At 44.3% G+C, this 22,630-nt stretch overlaps 4 protein-coding genes across 5 annotated transcripts; all 4 read right to left on the bottom strand.

Annotated features, from left to right (window-relative positions):
* Positions 1-616: 616 nt before the first annotated feature.
* Positions 617-4,207, bottom strand: LOC124468866 (phospholipase B1, membrane-associated-like). The gene is made up of 10 exons (XM_047021877.1): positions 4,123-4,207; positions 3,772-3,823; positions 3,494-3,574; positions 3,236-3,301; positions 2,983-3,074; positions 2,597-2,678; positions 2,236-2,337; positions 1,828-1,923; positions 1,658-1,729; positions 617-1,166 (listed from the first exon to the last, which is right to left on the bottom strand). The coding sequence occupies exons 1-10, from the start codon at positions 4,200-4,202 to the stop codon at positions 1,002-1,004; spliced, it is 888 nt and encodes a 295-aa protein (XP_046877833.1). The 5' UTR covers positions 4,203-4,207; the 3' UTR covers positions 617-1,001.
* A 223-nt stretch (positions 4,208-4,430) lies between these two features.
* Positions 4,431-5,730, bottom strand: LOC124469095 (phospholipase B1, membrane-associated-like). The gene is made up of 4 exons (XM_047022186.1): positions 5,396-5,730; positions 5,255-5,313; positions 4,643-4,710; positions 4,431-4,482 (listed from the first exon to the last, which is right to left on the bottom strand). The coding sequence occupies exons 1-4, from the start codon at positions 5,532-5,534 to the stop codon at positions 4,431-4,433; spliced, it is 318 nt and encodes a 105-aa protein (XP_046878142.1). The 5' UTR covers positions 5,535-5,730.
* A 776-nt stretch (positions 5,731-6,506) lies between these two features.
* On the bottom strand, positions 6,507-17,066 carry sel1l (SEL1L adaptor subunit of ERAD E3 ubiquitin ligase). 2 transcript variants are annotated; one of them, XM_047021835.1, is made up of 21 exons: positions 16,447-17,066; positions 16,208-16,245; positions 15,697-15,901; positions 14,962-15,129; positions 14,639-14,744; positions 14,278-14,440; positions 13,970-14,023; positions 13,810-13,869; positions 13,398-13,479; positions 13,075-13,229; positions 12,650-12,706; positions 12,436-12,504; positions 12,164-12,241; positions 11,912-11,974; positions 11,365-11,452; positions 10,686-10,834; positions 10,120-10,285; positions 9,733-9,810; positions 9,411-9,583; positions 9,106-9,234; positions 6,507-8,918 (listed from the first exon to the last, which is right to left on the bottom strand). In XM_047021835.1, exons 1-21 carry the CDS (start codon positions 16,529-16,531, stop codon positions 8,634-8,636), a joined length of 2,451 nt encoding a protein of 816 aa, XP_046877791.1. In that variant the 5' UTR covers positions 16,532-17,066; the 3' UTR covers positions 6,507-8,633. The 2 variants fall into 2 exon arrangements, with proteins under 2 accessions (XP_046877791.1, XP_046877792.1); XM_047021836.1 differs by having other exon boundaries at positions 9,733-9,807.
* Positions 17,067-17,668: 602 nt separating this feature from the next.
* On the bottom strand, positions 17,669-22,618 carry ahsa1a (AHA1, activator of heat shock protein ATPase homolog 1a). Its single transcript, XM_047021865.1, has 9 exons — positions 22,131-22,618; positions 20,929-21,119; positions 20,545-20,627; positions 20,124-20,241; positions 19,893-19,990; positions 19,543-19,674; positions 18,477-18,578; positions 18,263-18,314; positions 17,669-18,178 (listed from the first exon to the last, which is right to left on the bottom strand). The coding sequence occupies exons 1-9, from the start codon at positions 22,208-22,210 to the stop codon at positions 18,009-18,011; spliced, it is 1,026 nt and encodes a 341-aa protein (XP_046877821.1). The 5' UTR covers positions 22,211-22,618; the 3' UTR covers positions 17,669-18,008.
* Between the last annotated feature and the right edge of the window lie 12 nt (positions 22,619-22,630).

Raw genomic sequence — 22,630 nt, 5'->3', positions numbered from 1 at the left:
CAGAATTAAATCATAATAACTCAAACAAAGTTACCTGGTTGTGGGAGCACAACCTCCCCCCCACTAAAGCAAACTTTCACTGGCTTTATAGGGTGGGTCCCCTACCCCTAGCCCTCTTCAGTCCGCCCAAACCTACTGTACTTACGTAAAGGAGGACTTATCTCATGGTGTTATTGACAGGCCTTTTGCTAGCATTGTACAACATGCATCTACAAGGAAAAATAAAACAATGCTTTTCTTTGAATTTCATAAAAAACAATAGCTGTAAGCCATGCACACGCTGCTCCACCCCCTAATTGCTTTATATGAAGAACCAATAAACATTTCTCAGATTACCCGTCAATATACCGGGAAACCTTATGCCTGTATTTCAGGTTCACTTTCCAACATGCTTTATAAAGCCACCGCTTATAATGTCATTGCTTTCAACTTCCCAAACCACTGGTGTGTATGGTTTTCTTTGTGTGTTTTTTCCATTATTCATTTCAAAAGGAAAGAGAAAAAGGGCTAACTGAATTAGCATCGCTGAGCAAACCCATTAAAGGAAATGAGAAGACCCAAATGTAGCCCTCACCTGCCTCTTTTGTTTCGTTTCGATTATGATTTTCTTTTCAAATGTGGACCACGATGAAATGGTTAATACATGTGTTGTTTATTGACTGTTCCATGTGAAAGGCCAGGATAGGACACTTATTTTTAACTGCACACTTCATTCTTTGAGCACTGATCCCAGGTGGTCTGCTCAATGGTTCAATATCAGTCAAACATATCATCAATGACATGTCATCTGTAGATCCACTGGTAATGTTGGCTCTAGATCAATGCCCCCTCTTGTGTTCAGTGCATGATAATGCACGCAATGGGCACCAATTACATTTACCCCAACATTGTTTGTGCATGCACCTACCTCTAAATGTACTCATGAAAAATGCATTTTAGCCACCCCATCTGTTACTGCCTTAAACATATTTCAGGTTTGACTGAAGATTTGAAGAGGAGGGCTACAGCAAGGCTAAAGTAATGGACTGCCCTATCAGAACACTTGTTAAAACCAGGAAATAAAAATGGATGTCTGTCTTCCCAGAGCCTGCCGAAATGGGGTCGTTGGGTACGTTTGGCTCGTCTGTCGGGGCTGCGCCTGGTCTGGTGTAGATGTATGGGTGATCCTGTGTACTCAAAACAATCGTGTCAGTCACTCAGTTGGTCAGTCCATCATGCAGTCATGCACTTGCGGTAGTTATGCAGTCGGCAATGTCATGATTTACATAATTAGTAAAGTGATACTGACATTGATAAGACGCTCAGAAGTTCGGTTCACAGTCACAGAGGTTAGTAACAGAAAGTGTTTTGATTCACTTTTCATTTTTAATGGCATGTTAAACAAAAGTAACTTCATGGCTGCCGTTTCCTCCTTTATGAATTCCAGCGTATACACAGCACCCAAAGAATGTCCTTGTCAAGTCACATTACCTGATCACATTGCAATGTCTCAATCAATAACTGGTTGGAAAGTAATGTGACTTAACTTTCCTAACTTGATCTGGTAACATGATCCGTGTTAACGGCACGGTCCAAATGAATGAAACTAAGGTGTAGTTTGTTCAGTAAAAGAAAGATGAGGCAAAACATTAATATTTAGAAAGTATCTCATTCTTACCATGGATGGGCATATCAGATTGATGGGATCAGAAAAGCTGCCAACAACAGATTTGCCTCCTTCAGGTTGGAACTGTGTGGGGAAAGAATGAGAGCCTATTGGTGGATTAATTGTCCCACATGGGATGGTGTCCTATGTGGGACTATTAATAAACATTGTTTAGTGCTCACCATGTTGTTCCACAAGCCTTTGGCAAGCTCCTCATGGCCCTTTATTGTAAAGTGAAAGCAGTCATGAGTGAAGAAAGTCATGTCGATCTTCCCATCCTGTTTGGACACAAAGGTGACATTGACACTTCCTCTCAGATTTGCTATTTTGATCTTCTGGAACCAGTTGTTTTTTTGTGTTTCACATACCACTAATCCCTTGCTGCTATCTTTGAACACAGCTGGAATAACAAATCCTACAGTACCAAACTAATATCACATTTGTTGACATAAAGGGTGTCTTGACTGACCACTTTCAGGTGACTTATGGTGTGCCTCAAGGTTTGGTTATAAGTCCTCTACTCTTTCTACATGTTTCCACTTGATGATCCAATAGTCACCGTGTGTGTTCAGGTATTTAATGGAGACTACCGGAAGACGAGGAGGGTCAGCATGTTTTAGGAAGGGCTGAAGAATGACAGCAAAGTCCTCCCTGAAGAAGTGCTCACTGTAGAGAAGCAGCTCCAGTCTCTTCTGGAAAGACACATTGTTCTTCAATTTGTCATCATTTCAGGTCATGTGGGAAAACATTTTGGGGAATGGTCTGCCCACTTAACCATGCCGAAACATAACCAACTGTAATATACTGTAATGTATTGTCAATGTACTCTGCTCATATAAACACAGTTTTACAGGGAATAGCCTTTCACTTCAGGTGACATTCTGAGCCTACATTCAAGCTTCCATATCCTGTGCAGGACAGGATCATAAAGGAAAGAAGAAATCTGTCTACCTGGAACTGTAAATTGACCTCCACTAGCTCCCTGAGTTCAGGGGAACTCGCCACTGGCTTTATGAGGCAGGAGCAGAACGACCTGTAAAAGGAAGGTTTTTAGTCTGGAATCTTTCAATTTCATTTTTGATTTCAGAGGGGCATTATCAATGGATGCAGACTGCATCTGGACACAATTGGATATAATTTGACCAATCAGAGCAACAAAATGTTATCTTGTTATTTAAAAAAATGCATCAACAGCGCTCTCTGCAGTCAAACCTGCCCCATGTCAGATAAATGGTTCTTATTGGCACTGCACTTTTCACACCAGAGGGAAATCAGTTTGTATGGGCAGGTTTGAGCTCACAGATTAGTCAACTTCCCAGGCTAGAAAGGCCCCTCACCTCTGGAGCAGGCAGCCAGGCGTGGGCTTGTGGACTTCCCTCAGGGTCTCCATGGGTAAGATCTGAACCACGTTCACTATCATTCGTGGTACCTGGACCATGATGGAGACAAACACACACACATTTCCACTGAAACAGTTAGTTAGCACAGAGACTACATGCACTTGGTCTAATGTATCTTTGAAATGTAATAAATACATAAATGTATCAAATACATTGGTACATTTCAGATACATGATATTTGACTTGTTACCTCATTCATTAGCATCTCCAAGGAGACGGTCATATAGTGAATGAAATTGTCCACTGAAAAAAGAGTCTGTTAAGAAAAGTTAGCAACACAGTGATTTTAAAATGCAGTATTCACTTCTGTCTTGATGCTCAACAGGACACAAACAATTCCAAAGATGAAGCTAAGCTTCTTCATGATCTCAACAATGCATTTCACGTATTTCAGGGAGAATGAGGTTGGGTTGAGGCAGTGAAGAGCCAGCACATGACACCCACATACCTTATCTTTGCAGTAATCACAGATATCATTCATGCCTATAAGAATGGTCAGAAGCTTCCAGTCCTCCTCAAAGTTCAGGTCCTGACGAGAGACAGATACATTTACTCAGAGTAATATATATATACACTATATACTATATTATATATATTTATATATATAATATATATACGTACCGGATAGATATAAATAAAGTAGTGTTTCCACAATTATTAAAAGGGGCAAAATTGTCCAAATCTTTTGGTACTGTTTCCAATCACAGTTTGTTAATGAAGAATTACCTCAAACTTTCTCAAAGTATCAATGAGGTGTCTTGTCTGCCCAGGGAGATTGCTAGAAACAAACCATTGAATGACATGTTCAATTCAATGATGATCCATTAACAAGGTGAAACCTGTGAAAGCATTCGGAGGGATGCAAATCCTCAAGTGTATTATTTGGGATACAATAATATGGAACATAAACAATGCAGAAAGTATCCTGAAAACAGGATCTGCTGATAGGAGCTAGACTGTAATCCTGGGGTCCTACCATTCTCGGAGCAAGGTACTTGTAGCACAATACTTCCTGCGTTGACAGTGGGGACACAGTAACACAACTAAATCAGATCCATTTGCAAGAGAATTTCTTACAAAGTATTGTGTCCTGTCACGGCCAGGTTGAAGCCTGTCTCGCTGAGAGGGGCGGGGCTTCCATGAACTGTCTTGCACATGGCAGGGCCAATCACATTAGGATTGAAGAGCTTGATGATGTCTGCAATAATATCGATGCTCAAAACATCATTGGTATGAACAATAGACTTGACTTGGATTACTTGAAATAAGGTAGTCTTGATAGGAAATAGTTTGTATTCTGTTTCGTAGTAAGATTTTCGACTGATTATAGATTTATAAAAGGATACACCGCATGTGTCATATGCATATCTATACAATTAAATGAGTTACTTACTTGCCAGTGTGATGACATCGCTAAAAGACCCATGGCCTCCAATGCTATTGAAAGGAGCATGTTTTTGCACAACTACAGACTCAAATTTACAATTGAACTCAAAGGCAAAGAACCTGTATTGGAAGTTATTCTCGATTTTGAGTTACTCTTGGATTTTGTATGTTGTGAAAATAACTGAATGCTTATAATTCCAAAAAACATTACCTCCATGACACATGGCGGAACTCAATGGGAATACCAAGGACATTGGTAGCATTGGCACCAATCGCAGTCTAAAAAAAAATCAAAGTAATTTATAGTTGAGTATTTGACTATTAGAGTCAATGAGGAATAAGCAAGAAGCATATGGAATACTAATGTAAGTGCTTGTTTCACGATTATAGTTCATTTCACTGGGCCATATAGAATATGCATGGAACTATGAGGGTTAAATGTAACCTTCACTCAATGTATGTGTCTTGAGAAATACATCATATCAGAGATGATCATCAGTCTGGTCATGCTCAAGTTGAAAAATAAATAAAAATAAAAATACAAAAAAGTGGTCTTCGATATTTTGTAGTAACTGATCTAAAAAACACTAACTTGAAAGCTCACTGTCTTTCAATTGTGTGTGCTTTTTGTTTTGTTTCTTTCTGCATAATCAGCGTTAATCCAGGCCCTACTTTTTCTTTCACAAGAAAGGTCTGAAGTGTCAAATGACAAGTACAGTCCTCCTCAATGAAGAATCGAAACAAAAACAAAGAGCTTCTCTGTACAACTAGTGTTCTAAAAACAAGAAAAAGAGGACCCAGGACTCAGTCCTCAAACACCTACTGTCAGGGAATCTCCCAGGGCAGCGATGACTTTGATGTCAGCCGCCTTCACCAACTCAACTGCGTGGGAAAGGAGTCATGGTGAAGAAGCAGAGTAAAGAGAACGTGATCCGATTTTTCAGAGCCAGGATCAGTGGCTCACCTGAATTGGGGACCGAAGGGGAGGGACTCATGTCCGGACATTGGAACAAATCATGTTTGAAGTTCACCGGTCTGGTTTTCTCTGGAAACTCCTGGAAAATATGGGTGGTAGGAAGAAAAACAAACATGTATGAGTTCATATGATGCTCCAGTTACACTTGTGGTTTTAATGGCACATTTGAAGAGGGGGTCAGAGGAGACAGTGCCTTGAGGAGAGCATCCTGGCTGTAGTGTCGGAGGCCCTCCTCATATTTCCACCACCACTCATTGCCTTAAAAAAAGAGAGCCAGAGAGAGAGGGAGAGAGACAGACAGACAGACAGAGAGAGAGACAGAGAGAGCATGGAATCTTTAGCGTTACAACAACATGACTAACACCAAACTCTTCACAAGAAAACATTGATGATGTTCCTCAAATTAAAACTTCTTGAGTTTGAATCATCACAAGCACTGCAGTAATACTCATTCTATCAAATGTTTCTAAGTCAATGGCCAAATTCTTTGTTAGCAGGTGCTCCATTATCTGAACCAGCATCAACCTGCCTCCACTAGGCCCCTCACAGGAAAACAAAGCAACCACGCTGACAGGGTGTGTGTGGGTGTGTGTGACCATGTGTGTGACCATGTGTGTTAAATATGCACAGAGACCGTTTGCCCTTCTGCTTGTTCTAGCACATACCTTTAACAGAGCAGGACGCTAAAGCGTACGTTGCCACAGCAATCAAAAGCCATCCCATAGTGGCACAAGCCAGCCAGTCGGTCAGTCGCTCGCAGGGACAGCACAATGTGATGAGTGGCCTGAGGGCACAGGCACTATATGCTGCTAGCCTTATCTCCCCCACCCAAAACAGCTGAGTGACAAAGTTCAGACCCCATTACATGAAGCAGAAAGGCTCGGTTGCGGAGTTGCATCAGGAGACTCATGCATCACACATGGCACAGGGTCATTTGCTGGAAGAATTACCAGCCATCGCTGTTTAACGTAAAGGCATTCAGTTACTGGGAGTTGTTCTGTAGCATTTTATAGTTGTATGGCTTGTTGGCAACAGGAAAAACCCTGAAATACTAGTAAATGCAGTTCAACGATGTAAATTTATAAAATAAATGTCCATAGACCACTTTATGAATTTATTTAATAAACTATTGACATCGCAATGGTAAAAATGCAGTATTTCAGACAACTTTGACCAGTGTTTCATCAAAGACAGAAAAAGAGTATGGAGTTAAATCCTCATCATTCTTATATTGAATGGGCAGGTTTTCTTAGAACCGTAAAACAAAAAAAACAGCTACACATAGTATTGAAAAGATTGTATGTTTCTTTACATGTTGACTTCCCATGGGTATATTGCTATAAACAATTGCATCTTCCTCTGTACAACATGAAAGTCAAGAATGCCCTCCAAAGCATCTCTAAAGGAAAGATGGTCAGAGCTATGGGATAATCAATATCTTTCAAATTCAAACATTTTTATTATGTTTGATGAACGTCCATTTCTGTTTCAATTTCAAATCGATTTAATTTCCCACCTTCCACCAAATACATAGACATCTGAACTACTGACTAATGTTTAAGATATCCAACTTCTGACAAGCAGTGACTGAACGCAAGTTCTGGACACAATTAAAATGTAACCAAAACGGAACACAAAGTCAAACTGAAAACCGTGACGGCCTCTCATTTAGGCGAGGCGTGTGTCTGCGTTTGTGCTTTATATGACACAACACCATGGATTTTCGTCCATGCTCTAATTATTTCTGAGACAATAATTAAAATTGTCATCGAAGATCTAGATCTCGATTGATCCAGGGCCAAACTCTTAGTGGTACATACATCCTAACTGACTCAACCCTTCCTGCTGTCGTCAACTCTTGGACCTCCTATTTCATTTATTTACTTTGACAGGACATGAAGCTCCACTGGGATACCAAACCGAGGTACACAGTGTTGAGACTCAAAGATTTGTTGAACAAACATTTATTTTGCACTGTTTGGGCTGTGAATGAACAAATTACTAACAACTCCAATCAGAGGACTACAGTTTATCCCAATAGCTATGTTTAGCTCACTGATCTGTTAGTAAATCAATTTCCAATTCCAGGTGTGGTCGCTAACAACTCAGGTATGCACCGTTTAAGGTGTGTCAGATTAGCAGGCTATGGGGTCCTTGAAGGGACCTGGATTTGCTCTCTACAAACAAGTTGCACTGTTCAAAAAAGTATTCTTATACCAACAATGTTTGAGATTATTACTATTAATATTTGGAGACTCATAAGCAACCTGTTAGCAGGTTATAAACACAGCATAGTCATCAACTCATGTTTGTGTTTCAGGAAAACATTTAAGGAAAACGTTAAGAAAGCAGCTAATATAAAATTCGTTTGGAAACAAACAATCAGATGAAAACAAGCAAAATAATCAGCTTGGCTTGATTAGGAATTATGTTTATGACCAGAATTAATTAAATATCATAACTTTTCCATTGCCATATAGCATAGAGATGCTCATTTTAGTCAACGCCAACAAACTGTCTTCATATCTGGACTGTTGTTTCAGTTTCTTGATGCAAAATGTTATTGGTCTTAGTTATTCTTTACTGTAAATAAAAATTGGAAGCATAGCTAACAAGACAGCCTAAACACGTGCCAGTCAAAATCAAAAAGTCAAACAAAATAGCAAAAAATACAAAACAAAAGAAATGGATCTGAACACAGACCAACTACTAGATCCCATAGCGTTTGTTGTTTCATTTGCAGGTAAAACAATGAATTTTCAAAATCATCTTCAATGTGGCAACCCCGTGGCAAATTCCTTAGATGAGACGAGAAATTCCTCTGACGGTACCCTGAGTCACAAACCAAGAAGTCCCCAGTCTGCATTGTCCTCTATTGAACTTCAATTCTCTATAACTGTCAACAGACCTCCCCTTATCCTTTTCCTTCACACATAGGTCAGAAAATTGGGAGGGGGGTGAGTAGAGTAAATTGTCTTTTCTGCATGCAGGACAGGAGAGAGTGGGTAGGCAGTTATGCTCAACATACCAGCTAGCTAGCCTCGTAGCTATTTAGCTGGTAGCTTCCCTGTTTTTTTCCCCCCCTGTTTAGGAGATAATGGTCTTGGGCACATCATTGTCTTTCAATACCCAATACCCTCCTCTCCTTCTCTCTCTCTCTCTCTCTCTCTCTCTCTCTCTCTCTCTCTCTCTCTCTCTCTCTCCCTCTTGTTCTCCAATCCGGCTCTCACTGTTGCTGTTCTGGCTCGGCGTCTGCCGCGGCCTGTTCCTGGTCTTGGGGCTCGGGCTGAGCCGGGGTTTCGGGTTGAGGCTGCACCTGCTCTTCGGTTGGCCTGGCGTGGGGTGCCGGGGCTGGGGTAGGGGGGGGCCTGGGGGGCAGCACAGCCTGGTGCTGCCTTTGGCGGTACGCGATGACTGTGCCCAGCAGCAGGGCGATGACAGTCATGAGGTAGAGGTCCCATTCTGGGCCGAGGAGCTGGTCCAGATCCACCTGGGTGATGAGCTCGTTTACCTGGTGGAGAGAGGGAGGGAGAAAGGGAGAGAGAGACAGAGAGTACAGTGAGGTAGGGCGTGATTTCCTAACCCAAATTCAATCCCCTTTTTATTTTATTTTTTGAAGATTTTAAGCTTTTTTTATGATAACCCAAACCAAATGAACATCAACTCAAACTCCCAGGAGCCATGGATGACCCACTCACGTTGAGGTCCTGTATGTACTGCAGGGTGTATACCAGAGCCAGCTTGCACAGGGCCAGGAAGACGGGCACCTGGGCATCGGGGCTGGCCTCGGCAGCCATGTCGTAGAAGCGCTTGGCTAGATGGATGTCCTACAGAGGACGACGGCAGAGGTTAGTGGGGTCTGTGCGGGTTTATTATACCTGTGTGGGGTTAGTGTGTGTGTGTGCGCGCGTGCGTCTGTGTTCCTGTTTGTCTAACGTGTGGATGTATGTATTTATTTCCAAATGTGCATGTCTCTCGTGTGTGTGTCTCCAGTGGGCTCCACCTGTTTGATCCCCAGGCCTTTCTCATGCATGTAGCCCAGGTTGAACAGGGCCTGGGCGCCATGCTGCTGCTCCGAGGCCAGCCTGTAGTGGATCACAGCCGTCTCGTAGTCCACATCCGTCCCGTAGCCATAGAAGTGGTAGTCCCCCATCTTGATCCTAGCCACGGTGTAGCCTGCCCGAGAGGAATGACAAACGGCAATCGACACGTTTGTTAGTGAGACGAGGACTTTTGGTTTGAAAAGCGGGATGACTTTTGTTTTGAATAGCAAGACGTCGGCCTGGGGGGCCCGAGAGCTAACAGGCGAGGGAGACGGTACTGACCCTGCGCTGCAGCCCTGGTCCATTGGAGGAGGGCTCGGGGGTAGGTCTCGTTCTCGCTGAAGATGCGCGCCTCTTCTGCTTCAAACGGCACACGCGCACACACATACACACACAGCATACGAAGGTTAAGACCACCGGCTTGGTGCGCCGAGTTTCAATGACGTGGAGGAAAGTTTGGCTTTTGTTCGTTTGGTTTCCTCGTTTCTCAAATCGGAAAGAAAGAACCCGGAACCTGGACTCCTCTCTAACCAGGTCCTTTTCCACATCAAAACACTGAAGTCTGGACCCACCCCCTGCTTTCCTTCCGTCTAAAACGCACGAGGGGAATCAAGCCACCGGGAGAGCCCCACTGCCCTCTAGTGGCGAGGTGACGGGTGCGGTGCTTACTCTGGTCCAGGATGAAGGCCACGTTGCTCTGGGCGACCTCGAAGCCTTGCTCGGCCAGCAGCAGGTACTGCACGAGCGCCGCGTCCATGTCGCCGTCTTTGAAGCTGCTGTAGGCCGCCATGAGCCTCTCCGACCAGCGGCCGCGCTCGCACACGCTCTTGAAGAACTGAAACGAGCACGCGCGGACACACGGGACAGCCGTCAGGGTTATTTGAACATCCACGGAGCGTTGCCTCCCCTTGGCGACCACTGAAACGAACCCTGGAACAGAGGTCGCTGAGGCGTTTCCGCTAAATGCACCATGTTGGCAACATAAAACTTTTTACATTTACATTTAGCAGACGCTCTTATGCAGAGTGACTTACAGTAAAGTACAGGGACATTCCCCCCGAGGCAAGTAGGGTGAAGTGCCTTGCCCAAGGACACAACGTCATTTGGCACAGCCGGGAATCGAACCAGCAACCTTCTGATTACTAGCCCGATTCCCTAACCGCTCAGCCATCTGACTCCCCCATCTGACTTTTTCCTGCTGACGGGCCCATTCAAGAGAGCGCTCTCTGGCTCACCTCCACGGCGGTGTGGCAGGAGCGCAGGACTCCGGTGCCCGTGGCGTGCATCTGGGCCAGGTTGTAGATGGCCAGGATGTGGCCCGCCTGCGACGCCAGGTTGAAGAACTTGAGGGCCTGTTTGTAGTCGCGCTTCACCCCGATGCCGTCTGCAGAGGGAGAGGGGGGGGGGGGAGACACGTGACTCAGAGACCCCTGACCGGGAGGTCGGGGGGAGTTAGAGAGGAAAAGTCTGCCAGGGAGAACACAGTAGCGGGAGGGGAAGGAAGGACGTAAAGAGGTTGTGCAGCAGGCAGCCCAGACTTGAGGGGGAGTTAGAAGTTGCATGACGGTGGGCGACTAACATTGCACTGTTAAACTAGGAGCAGCACACTGAGCTGTTACATCAAACTGTATAAAAACAAGACAGGAAGAGGGGGGAGGGGGGGATATAGAAACGTATTCAGGAAATAAATGAAAAAGAAAACGAGTCCAAGTGGCACAATTAAATAAATGGTTCCATTTCTTCAATTAAATCTACAGGGGTGCCCCAACATTTCATGCATGTCCTTCCCTCTCTCTCTCTCTCTCTCTCTCTCTCTCTTTCTCTCTCTCTCTCCCTGCTTTCCTGTCTCACTCGACCGCCTCCGGCCCCAAAACAGGCAAAAGGCAGATACATCCCCAGACGGAGAGTGCTTACTGTAGTACATGGTGCCAAGCTGAAGCTGGCCGTCCACCCAGCCCTGCTCCGCTGCCTTCTGGAAGTACTTCAGAGCTAGGTCGTAGTTCTGAAGGACAAACACACCAGTTAGCCCACCTCACCATCACCACAGAGCAGAGAACACAAGACAAACGGTGGTGTTGAACTCCCATTCGGAATCCTCACCCAAACAAACCCTACATCTGAGTGTCTTTACATCTTGGTTTTTAAGGTTTTGAAATGTAGTTGGAATTGTTTCTAGTTCATCTAGCTTATCTAGTGACTTAACATGAAGTCAACCACATGTTGTTTTAAGAAATGTTATCAACTGAATTGTTCCTACAGCCCTGGCAGTCAAATGGACTTGGCTCTTCATGCAGAACACTTCTGCACTTCAATTTGAAAGGGCAACATTATTTGCAATCTAAACCTAAATGTCAGATTTTTCGCCCAAACGGGTACATATTAAGTCAAATCAATTGTGTAGGGAGCGTTAAACAGAAGATTCCTGTGTTCATGTTGAGATGGTGAGAGAGGTGCCACTCACCACAGGGACACCTCTACCGTACAGGTACGCCATGCCCAGCCCACTCTGCCCAACAGGATTCCCCTACAGAGAGGAAAGAGACGACATTTACGATTGAACCCCTGGACGTGAACACAAAACGGTTTTACGAGCGACAAAATCATTTGAACCGTCGTTAATGAACACGAGCGTGGTGAAGCCAGCTCAGATGAACCTCGTGGAGATGTCGAGTTCGTCAGAGGACGGTTACTGTGAGGCGAGGGCGGTACTCACCAGATCTGAGGCCTTCTTGAAGTACTGCAGCGCCGTTTCGTTGTTCTGGGGCACAAACTCGCTGCCCTCAGAGTACATCTGCGCGTGACAGAGGGAGATGAAAGAAAAGGGGAAAAAAAAGATGTGGATGGAGAGAAAGAAGATTAGGAGAGGGAATAAAAAATACAAAAAATGACAAAAGACCAGGGAAAGTCTTGGGTATTTCCACAGCAGGTGTTACAATGTTCAGTAAAAGCTAGTAGACGGTGAAACAGACGGGGAAGCTCTCTCACCTTCCCCAGGAAGGCCATGGCGTGAGTGTTCCCCGCGTTCGCCGCCTGGTTGAAGTAGTCGTAGGCCCGCTGTCAAACGACAAACATGAAGGGATGACTCGCCGATGCTGAACAGTCACAGGCAGGTACATACCTGGAACATGACCAGCCCCATACACCCAGGAGAACGTGTCTGGGGCTAGTTCTGAAGGTGTGAGTCAGGTGTGGGTCTCACCTGGTGATTCTGCTCCACCCCGCGGCCCCCATGCAGGTGGAGCTGGCCCAGTCCCACCTGTCAGGACAGCAGAGACCACACATGAGACCGAATCACACAAGACCGAATCCCTGCTTCAGCCTGCTCTTTCGCCCCTAGGGACTTTGGGGGCTCATTGGCATCGGTCACAACTATATCTGACAGAGATCACGGCATCCAATGTTGAAATAGGAATATTTCTTATATATATTCCTATAATATTCCTATTAATTGCCATATTGAGACAGCGTGCAGGAGCTCTTCCATTGGATGAGTCCCCATCGGTCAATCCCAAAACACGGAAGCCAAATCCTGCCTGCAGTGTCATGGAAACAGATACCCCCGCAAGGAGATAACCCCGACTTCGACCCGAGAGAGGCTATAAAAGGCCCAAGGATTGGGGATACCTGGGCCTGGACGTCGCCCTTCTCTGCCAGGAACTGGTAGTACTGGATGAGGTCCTCCTCCAGCATGCCGCTGGTGGAGCCGGGGTTCTCCACCTCGTCCAGCAGCCGCACCCTCTGGACCGCGCTGCCCCCCGTCAGGGACACGTCGCTGGCCACTGAGAGGGGGACGAGGGGGGTGGTGAGGGTTAGGGGTGGGGGTGGTGAGGGTTAGGGACGGGGGTAGTGAGAGTTAGCGATTTGGCGTGTGTATATACATATTTAAGTGTATACGTGACGTACTAGGACGGAGTGCTCATTGGTAGACGGGGGTCGCGGTTCCTTACCGTTATTGGCCACCAGGCGGTAATGTGTCAACGCTGATTCGCAGCTCTGAGGCACACCCACGCCTCCCCAGTATCGGTACCCCTACAGCCAGACAGACAGGGAGGAGATCAACACAGCCCTTTAGGATATGAACACATCCTCCTCATCTTCCCCATCAGTGATCCAGTACAAATGAGTCAGGTGAGAAATTCCCTCGGAGAGGCAAATAAATGCGTTCTAAAGAGAACTTAAAAAAAAGGGGAAATACCGTTGTCGAAACAAGGACATCTACGCCTGTGACTCACAGTATTTGTAAATAGGACTTTGAAGTCGACACATTAATCGTCAAGTGATCTGATGTCGACTGGACTGCATATCTAACACAAAAAAAAACCTCCGTGTGTTGACTTTGCGAAGGGAGCAATCACTCACCAGAATCATGTGGGCTACCAGGTTGCCACCCAAGGCCCCAAAAGTATAGTAAACCAACGCCTGAAACAAAGGACAAAATACATCTGTGAAGTCATCTTCGATGAATAGATAGATGTAGACGAGTGTTCCACTCCAGACGCAGACACGATGCAGTGTTTACCTTGGCTTGGCTCGAGTTCACTCCTAACCCCGCAGCATACAGGAAGCCAAGTGCCTGTGAGAGAATATTCAAGCGACACAGTCACCACGGCGTCACTTGAGATGATAACAAGCCTCACATCAAAATCCGACATCGGGCGCGACGTTGATAAGCGCCAAATGACCTCAGCTAAATCGGCGTCTTGTTTTTCGGAACTTCAAAACCACTTTGAATGGGATCTCCCGGGAGAACTGTCGATGGCCCTCGACAGGCTGGCGTAACGATAGGCGGGCGTAACGAGAGGCGGGCGTAACGAGAGGCGGGCGTACCGTCTGAGACTTTGGGAAGCCCTCCAGCGCCAGCTTCTCAAACAGCTCCTTGGCTTTGGGGATGTCCTGGGGCAGGTAGTCTCCAAACAGCATGGCGTGGGCCACCTTCTCCATGGCTTTGTGGTGGCCCTTCGCAGCCACCTTCAGAAGCTTCTCGTACAATCTAAGAGGGGGGGGGGGGGGGGGGGGGGGGGGGGGGGGGGGAACCGACATGGGCAAGGAAGGGGTTGTGGTAAGCAAAGATGGCGTCGGAACTCGCGTTGGTGATACACGTGTACGCTTGCAGTGCCTGCACGAAGAGCACTGTGGTCAAAGAGTGTTGAATCGTGTTTTTAGGAGGCTGGAGAGGGTCATGTCTCACTCTTTCTTCTGGCTCTTCCTGGTGGTGGAGTTGATCATGCGCAGGGCTGCCTGGTACTGTTCTTCTGCTTCCTCCGCCTGGCGCCTCAGCTCTGCCTGCTCCTCAGCTGGGGGAGAGGAAACAGAGGATTGAACTACAAGCATGGAGGAATGCTATCCTTCACCAGATGTACAGGGAAGCTTGAAACTTTCCTGTGCTTACAACTGCTCAGCTTAAGCATTCACTACTTCATTTGACTTTTTTTTTTCTCAATTGGACTTTTGGAAGTTTGAGTCACACCGTCCAGGCGAGTGTCTTTAAAGCTATTTAACGCTGCGACTTACTTTCACAGAAGCCCCATCTCTTGTCCCTGTCATAATCGTAAGTGGTGGCGCACCACAGTCGACCGTCCTCCCGGCCCTCTGTGGTACAGTCCATGTAGTCGTTACCCTGGAAGAGGAAGGGGAAGAGGCAGGGCTCTCCATTGGCTGTGCCCCCAACCACAACTGGAACTGAAGGGGAAACACATGGACAGGTGTTTCATTTTAAACTCAAGACAAGAATATTGATTCTTTGTATTTTGATGAATATTGAGAAGAGCTAAATTTCTGAATACTTAAAAATGTATGAAAATAAATGCTTAATCAAACGATATTTAATCATGTGAAAGCTAGAGAGCATTCTGGTGTCTATTCACGAGTATGAAAAACGCTGCACAGCAAAAGAAAATGGTTTGCACTCGCAAATATGCTGATGCAACTCTGAGGCCACAGGTGCCAGAAGACTTCAAATCCCCATGAGGGGGAACCATTTAATCTCACTATGAAACTGCAAACCTTCCAAAATGAGTGTCTGCCTTGCAGTACACTTTCATAACAGTCATGGGACTTTCAACGGGATATTTGAAACGACAGTTTTAATTTCAGCTGAATCAGCCGGCTGTGACAACTTCAAACTAGTTACACGTGTAAAACAACCAAGATCGTAATGTAGAGCAACAAACCATTTCCTTGCTCTGCACCGGTGAAACACCAGTTTCCAGTCTAAATCTTCCACTGATGTCAACATCGAGTTCTTACTTTCTTTAGGCTTCTGTTCGATAGGAGGAGGCTGGGTGGGCAGGTCTTCCTTCTCCTCCCCTTCTAGAAGGCCGTCTTCAGCCCCACTGTCAGGCTTCGTCTCTACTTCGGGCTGAGAGGCCTTGCTGGGGGACGTCACCATGCCTGCTACAATTCTTGACCCCACGGGAACGTCATCTTCATCAGAGCTTGGGTCATGGTAGGACTTTAGATGGGAGGAGAAAGTGCGAGAGTTAGTTGTCTGAATGTCTAGAACTAGAAGATGTAGGGATATAATCCTCCTTATCGGCTGATTGTTGTACAAATATTTTGCCCTATTGTCTGAAAGAAAATGCTATGACCTGATCATTGAGATCAAGGCCATTTGCACATTTAATACAGCAGAGGAGAATAAATTGCCCTGTATTTTCTAGAGACAATCATTGTACGTATATTGTGGTTCATCAACTCCAAAAACTTCCATCTATAGGAACTAAAATGAGTGAACTAAGTCTTGTAAATATTTGACTACCTTTAGCTCTGGAGTGTCATTGCCTTCGGCCTCTTCATCTGCAAAGTCAACAGCAGTAGACAGTCATCTCATCGCCCTTCTGCACTGTACATGACCATACTAACATGCAATTTCAATACCAAGATACATTGGGGCATGTTAGGTTAGCCAAGGCAACAACAACCTACTTACTCGCTGTAACACATTGCACCCGATCATTTGTCAACTGGTAATACGGATGTGAACATGTTTACACTTACCAGCTGTCACTACTTTTGAAACGACTATGGAGAAAATAATCAGAAGCCAAAGCAGTCTTGTCGTATTCGAACCTTTAAAATCCATTTCAGCCAGGTGACTACCAGCGGTTAGTTAACTGATGGTATTTCTATCACAAAACATTCAGTTCCAGTGTGTAGTCCCAGTTTGAGTTAAAAAGAGTGACACGCATTCACCGGCTGGCTACCTAACCAAGGTCCATGAAAATGAATATTTACGGACACTCATACACAAAATGTAGCTTCAGGATCAGATTCCAATAACTGAATGGCTCATCGAGCTAGCATACATCAGCTGACAATTTAAGCTACAGTACAGTATAGGGATATTTAGCATGCTAACTAGCTAGCTACCTGGCTAGCTAAACAAAAAGGTGTCCGGTGTTGCTAGCCATCAACGGCCTTTGCAAACGATTTGTTACTAATATCTTGCAGGTTATGACGCCAAATATATGTACGTTTGGTGCGGCGGAATCGACTATAATGACAGTAATATCTATAGCGAGAGTTTCATCAGAAAACACAGCTGCTCGGCTAAGCTATCTTGTAACCTCTCACCCATCGCTAATCACTTGGATAGACCAATCGTTGGAAGCGGTACGTGTCGTTAGCCAATAGTTGGAGCCGATGAACATGTCAACCAATCAACTGCGCACACACAACGAAATTATGAGTTGACAGGTTTGTCCACGACAACGAAAAATCCCTGCGATCACAGTCGTAATAGCTTGCTACTCTGTGGGCGTCAGATTCCAGGTGATCCGATTTCCAATGCGGTGTAATAGAAAATATTGTGTAGGCCTACACTACAGCATGTCATTACAAAAAATAAACTAGCATGTTATGAAATATTGTCGTTTAACAGGAAAATATTGTGGCAATGTGATTTCGTTTTTTTGATAAAGAATAATTATAATGGTAGTTGCATGCATTTTTTCAATATGTGTCAGGCCAAAATAACATGTATTATGCATCCCTAAAAGTAAATTATTGATGTACAACTGCCTAGCATGGATTTTTTATCAGTGCTGACTTTGTTAAATATTAATTTCTTCTCTGAATTTTGGAAAACATTTTGTCCAGACTAAAAACGTCAAATATTGCAGGGGGTTACAATTCTGAATGTACTGAATCTTACATATACATTAAGTAACAATATATTTAGGACTGCCCCTCTCGAATAACAATACAACACACACACTGGTTCGGTAAAAATTCAGTTGCATTTATTTTATTTTGTATCTGACACGCCAAATGTGCAGAAATGAGAACAAAGTCCAAATCCTTTAGGCAGGTGAATATAAGTTACATAGATCTAGTGACATGTGCTCTACATTGCCTTTCCCGAAAGCGCTCATGAAGCAGACAGTAAACTGTGGCCCTAAGAACCTTAAACCAGCAGTCTTCCAACAGGACAAAGCACGGTCTGTTTCTGCTCACTGTAGGACTGGTGCTGCATGAGAACGCGTCGAAAGGGGAGAGCATTTACATTAAATAACCCGGCTCTTATTCTTTAATACATAATTCAAAAGAATGAATCGTCATTAGAGACTGATGCCATATCCGAAAGTCTGTTTGATAGCTTGAAAGTAGTATCTCTTCCATCCCTCTTTCGTACGATCCTCTTCTGCCAACGGGACGCCCTTACATTCCAGCTTGAGCTCAGTTTCATCTCCCAGGTCCTTCATGTTCAGGCTGATTGTAGCGTAATGTTCTGGGGAAGGATGTGGGGTGGGTTACACACATGTTCATAAAAAAAACAACTCTACAGCTGACAGGTGGAACAGGAACAACATACCACTTGGCCAGGTCTTGAACCTCCATCTCATGACAATCTTTTCATCTGGGACCTATAATAAGTCATAAAAAGAGAGGGACATTTCAATTAAATACCCCCAAACCGAATATTAGTGCTGTTATACATGTACTAGCCACAAGGTGTCTTCAAAGACACGTTTGACTTTATTCATGGTGTCATGTTACTCTAAACAGGTTAAAAAGTATAGTCTTACCAGATCCTGGAACTCTCCATTGACATTGCCATCCAACAGCTGAAACTTCCCTCCTTTATATCCCTCGACAACGGCTGCTGAGTGAGTGAACACCTGGACCATCTGAATGGGAAGAAAGAGTCGGAGCCAGGTGGCTGAGCGGGTAGAGCATCGGGCTAGTAATCTGAAGGTTACCAGTTCGATTCCCGGCCGGTGCACATGACGTTGTGTCCTTGGGCAAGGCACTTCACCCTACTTGCCTCGGGGAGAATGTCCCTGTACTTACTGTAAGTCGCTCTGGATAAGAGCGTCTGCTAAATGACTAAATGTAAATGTAAGAATGGTCAGCAAGGGGCTTTAGTGTTATTGTTGCCCTTGTATTATTATGTGTTGTTTACATTGCCTGGTAACTGTCAACCAAGATGTGGTTACTTTGCCATGTGGACAGTAAACACAAACCCATCCTTCAGTTTGACCACTGAAATACAGTAGTAGTTTGTAGCCTACTTTTGATCCTTAATCTTCTACTGTACTTTCTGTAATTGTGCATAGTACAAATCTGTCCCACTGTGGGTTCTCTTCCTTCCTTAAATATAATATGACGCTACACGGGGTAGCAACACATGAGGGTCTCTGTGGAAGAGTACAATGAAAAGAAGAAAGTTCCTCCACAATTTTCCCAAGACACTTTAAATACTTGAATGGTGAGTTTTGTCTGAAAGCCCTACTTTCAATGTTGCATTGTTACTCTATTGCAGTGTAATATTACTCCAAGATTCAAGGCTGTAAAACAACAGTATCGCTAACCGTATCAGTAAACCAGCTGTGCAAAATGTGACACCTGTCATAATACTCTAGTACACAACTTCCAATCCACCCTACTATTATTTTCTGTTCACTTTGTTATTATAGAGTAGGATTAAGAGAAGTATAAGTGTGATTACAGCTGGTAAGAGCTGCAGGTGGCAATTAAGTACAATTAGGTAGCTTTAGTAGCATAAGGGTGGCCTTCCCATGAAGTCAGCCAATGCAAATCATCAAGCTGGCAATATGTTTAAACTGCCATCTTTATGCTCAATGTACTTACTTCCTGGTTGATGAAGGTTCTGTACAGCTCATCGGCAGAGGTCAGGAACCTCTCCTTTAGACTGAACTTGCAGGTGGGGATCTTGACGCCTGAGCTGGGTGCAGGAGCTGGGACTTTGACTGAGGAGGTAATCTATGAACATAAAAGATCATTATCTAGTGAAAAAGACATTACATGTATACAGAACCTGGATTTTTTGTACAATACAACCGTAGTTACTGAACTAATGTGAACTCTGAAATAGAGTGTTATTATGTTATTCTATGTATGACGAATGTTTAGCCAGTTGGCCACTTGCTCGTCACTGTGGACATAAAGGCTCACTGTGCTGAACAGATGGGACCACCCACCTGAGTCTTTACTTTAACCTGGCTCTGAGTTTTGGACTGCGATGGCTGTGGCTCACTGACACCATTCACCGTGGGCAATATCATGCCCTGGGTGAACTCTGTAAGCAAGAATCACCAGAAATCACCTTTACATGCAACTTGAAGGTCAACAATGGTATTTCACAGGAGAGTACATTCAAATAACAGCTCAAACAAAAAATGTATTTAGGCAAATGGGGTGTGAAAGCTGACCTGTCCTGAGGTGGCCGACGTAGCTCCCCAAGGCAGCGCGGACAAGCTTGATCCCTTCCTTCTTCATGAGGTCGAGCAGGGGTGTGTTGGGCTCATCCTTACACAACGAGACGCTGATCTGTGATGACATCACAGCAAGAAATTGTCATGAAATTAGAATCTAAACTGAATATGACCGACAATGTAAAAATGCTATCACAGGTTAATCAGAATCAGCTTTATTCGCCAAGTAAATTTACACAAATAAGGAATTTACTGTGGCAGGAAGGTGCATACGATAAACATTTAAGAATCTTAAATGAAAAATGTACAAAGTTTGAAATAATTCTAAACAATACTATCCAATGTAAAATATAAAATAAGATATAAAATAAAGTCAAATAAGTGCATGAATATTGACTGTATCTCAGCTCTTGCTTACGTCCAAGTCGTCCATATCATTTTCGTCCGATAGGTTTGAAACATCGATGTTCCCTTTGTACTTGATACCATTTTTTGTAGTTCCTAAAGAGGGAAGGGACAGTCACAAGGCTTTAACTCTGAAAACGAATACAATGGCAACACACCCACCCACAAAGTCAACCATCCTTGGGCTTTGTGTATTGGAGAATTGCCATGGAAACTAACGTTTGAGAAGAGCCATAAATCATTACCTGAGAAGTACATTAACATACACTAAATGATATGACTCATGCCTTCTTGTAATTAGCCAGATAAAGATGGAGAAACTGCTCAACTATACGCTGACTGACAGTTTTAATAAAAATGTTTAGGCAAATTGTTCAGTTGTCGGTGGTGGGATTACCTGTCCAGGATGCTTTGACGACCCATTCATAGAAGTAGATGAGCTTTCCTTTGCGATTGTTGATGGACGCCTCCCCCTCCAGTTTTGGGACGTCGGTGACTTCGACGCTGCCCTCGGCACCCTCCACGCGAACTCCCTGAAGCAGTTCCTTCAACTTGTCTGACGACCACCCTGTGGCATCACGCTCCGTCCTGTGAGGGACACACAGTGCCCACGATAGGATTTAAAAGGTCCAGTTCTGACTAATTAAAATAAATGTAGATACATTTGGTCTTCAGGTAAAACAAAGACTTAATTCAAGACTTAAGGTTAGAAATGTGTATTATTAGTACAATCAATTCAATGAACATAATTGTCAGCGTTCTCTTCAAAGTGGATGGGGTTTGGACTTGAGGACCAAATAGACTAAGGCCTAAAATGATATTGAATATCAGCAAATACATCATATAACTACAGTACAAACAGTATAATTTCACACTTTCGTTTGCAGTCATATCACAAGAAAAAGGCTTGTTGGCCTATGGAGTCAGATGTAAAAATATCCTGCTTCCCATCTGCTTATCCTGTACTACCCTTGGTGTTCCTTAAATAGCTTCCCTTTCCCCCCTTGGAGCAGTCCTGCACCAACATTCCAGGGGATTCGGGACAGGCCATGGCATGGGGCAGCTGCTAAGGGACCAACTACTTCTATTAGTTTTCACCCGAGTCAATACTGTATTGTCGTCCCCAGATTCAAATGTATTGTAAACAGTATGTAGAATATACAGTGCAAATGGTCCTATTGTTGGAGGTAAAAGCTACAGTAGCTAGTCATTTCGGTTTTAAAAATGAAATCTACTCAGAACACAGCAGTTCTTTTAGTGTAAGGCTATGGCAATAATAAGACATATTGGTAAATAGACAGTACCACAGACCAGATGCAGACGGTAGACTAGATTTTTATTAATATAGCTCTAGCTAACAAATGATTGCACTCTTGTATCTCAGACTAATACAGCTATGGTATGGTAGCAGGAGTAGATTTGCTACGGTGCCATTTCTCTCCATCCAGCTGGCAAGTCTAGTTTAAAAAGCGTTTCTGGCTCAGTCTAGGTCTAACCACGCTTCTATGTCTTTGCATGATAAAATCTAGCTTTGAGTCTGAATCGACCCCAATGTTACCTATCAAGGTTGGGTGTTAGCTATGCTAACTCAGTACTCACCAATGCCAGTTGTTGACGTTTGTCGCATCGGCTCGCTCTTCCACGATCCAACGCGGATCCCCCTCTCCCCACTTAGCCATGATAGTATTATATGATAGAAAAAATAGTAGAAATGGTGTACCCAACTGATTCGAGAATGAATACAGCTAGCAAACGTTGTATTGATCAACTGTCTAGCAGTGGCGATGTTAGCCAGCCCGGGTACAACCACCACCACGCCAGCAGCACACACTCATGCACACTGACAGCGTGCCGTGTTATGCGTTGGATAGCTAGATAGCTAGCCTAGCGTCCACTATTAATACTTGTTGGAAAAACAAATAAGGTAAATCAGCTTGACTTACAAAGTTGCAAGAGCAAAAATCGCAATAAAATAAAACTTGCGAGATTGACTTTAAACCCCGGGTCTTCTGATTGAATTGTCTGATAGCAGCCTGATTTATAACGACACAAGTTTCTAGAAAACTCGCCGGAAATGGCTTCGCTCTCACTCGCCGTAG

This window comes from Hypomesus transpacificus, chromosome 6 (genome assembly GCF_021917145.1).
Source record: "Hypomesus transpacificus isolate Combined female chromosome 6, fHypTra1, whole genome shotgun sequence".
NCBI classification, from domain to species: Eukaryota; Metazoa; Chordata; class Actinopteri; order Osmeriformes; family Osmeridae; genus Hypomesus; species Hypomesus transpacificus.
The sequence above is the reverse complement of the archived record's forward strand: the minus strand, read 5'-3'. Positions and strand labels throughout refer to the sequence as shown.

Coding starts and splice junctions, on each gene's coding strand:
- LOC124468866 (XM_047021877.1), bottom strand. CDS start 4,202: ATGTGCAAGACAGTTCATGGAAGCCCCGCCCCTCTCAGCGAGACAGGC. Junction 3,575..3,771: donor ATACTTTGAGAAAGTTTGAG/GTAATTCTTCAT, acceptor GTCTCTCGTCAG/GACCTGAACTTTGAGGAGGA. Junction 2,338..2,596: donor AGGTCAATTTACAGTTCCAG/GTAGACAGATTT, acceptor GTGTCTTTCCAG/AAGAGACTGGAGCTGCTTCT.
- LOC124469095 (XM_047022186.1), bottom strand. CDS start 5,534: ATGAACTCATACATGTTTGTTTTTCTTCCTACCACCCATATTTTCCAG. Junction 5,314..5,395: donor CCCTTCGGTCCCCAATTCAG/GTGAGCCACTGA, acceptor TTTCCCACGCAG/TTGAGTTGGTGAAGGCGGCT. Junction 4,483..4,642: donor TTCCGCCATGTGTCATGGAG/GTAATGTTTTTT, acceptor TCCTTTCAATAG/CATTGGAGGCCATGGGTCTT.
- sel1l (XM_047021835.1), bottom strand. CDS start 16,531: ATGGATTTTAAAGGTTCGAATACGACAAGACTGCTTTGGCTTCTGATT. Junction 14,024..14,277: donor GCTTCCCAAAGTCTCAGACG/GTACGCCCGCCT, acceptor ATTCTCTCACAG/GCACTTGGCTTCCTGTATGC. Junction 9,811..10,119: donor GGCCTTCATCCTGGACCAGA/GTAAGCACCGCA, acceptor TGCCGTTTGAAG/CAGAAGAGGCGCGCATCTTC.
- ahsa1a (XM_047021865.1), bottom strand. CDS start 22,210: ATGGCTAAGTGGGGAGAGGGGGATCCGCGTTGGATCGTGGAAGAGCGA. Junction 20,628..20,928: donor CGTCAAAGCATCCTGGACAG/GTAATCCCACCA, acceptor TTCCCTCTTTAG/GAACTACAAAAAATGGTATC. Junction 19,675..19,892: donor AGGTTAAAGTAAAGACTCAG/GTGGGTGGTCCC, acceptor TTATGTTCATAG/ATTACCTCCTCAGTCAAAGT.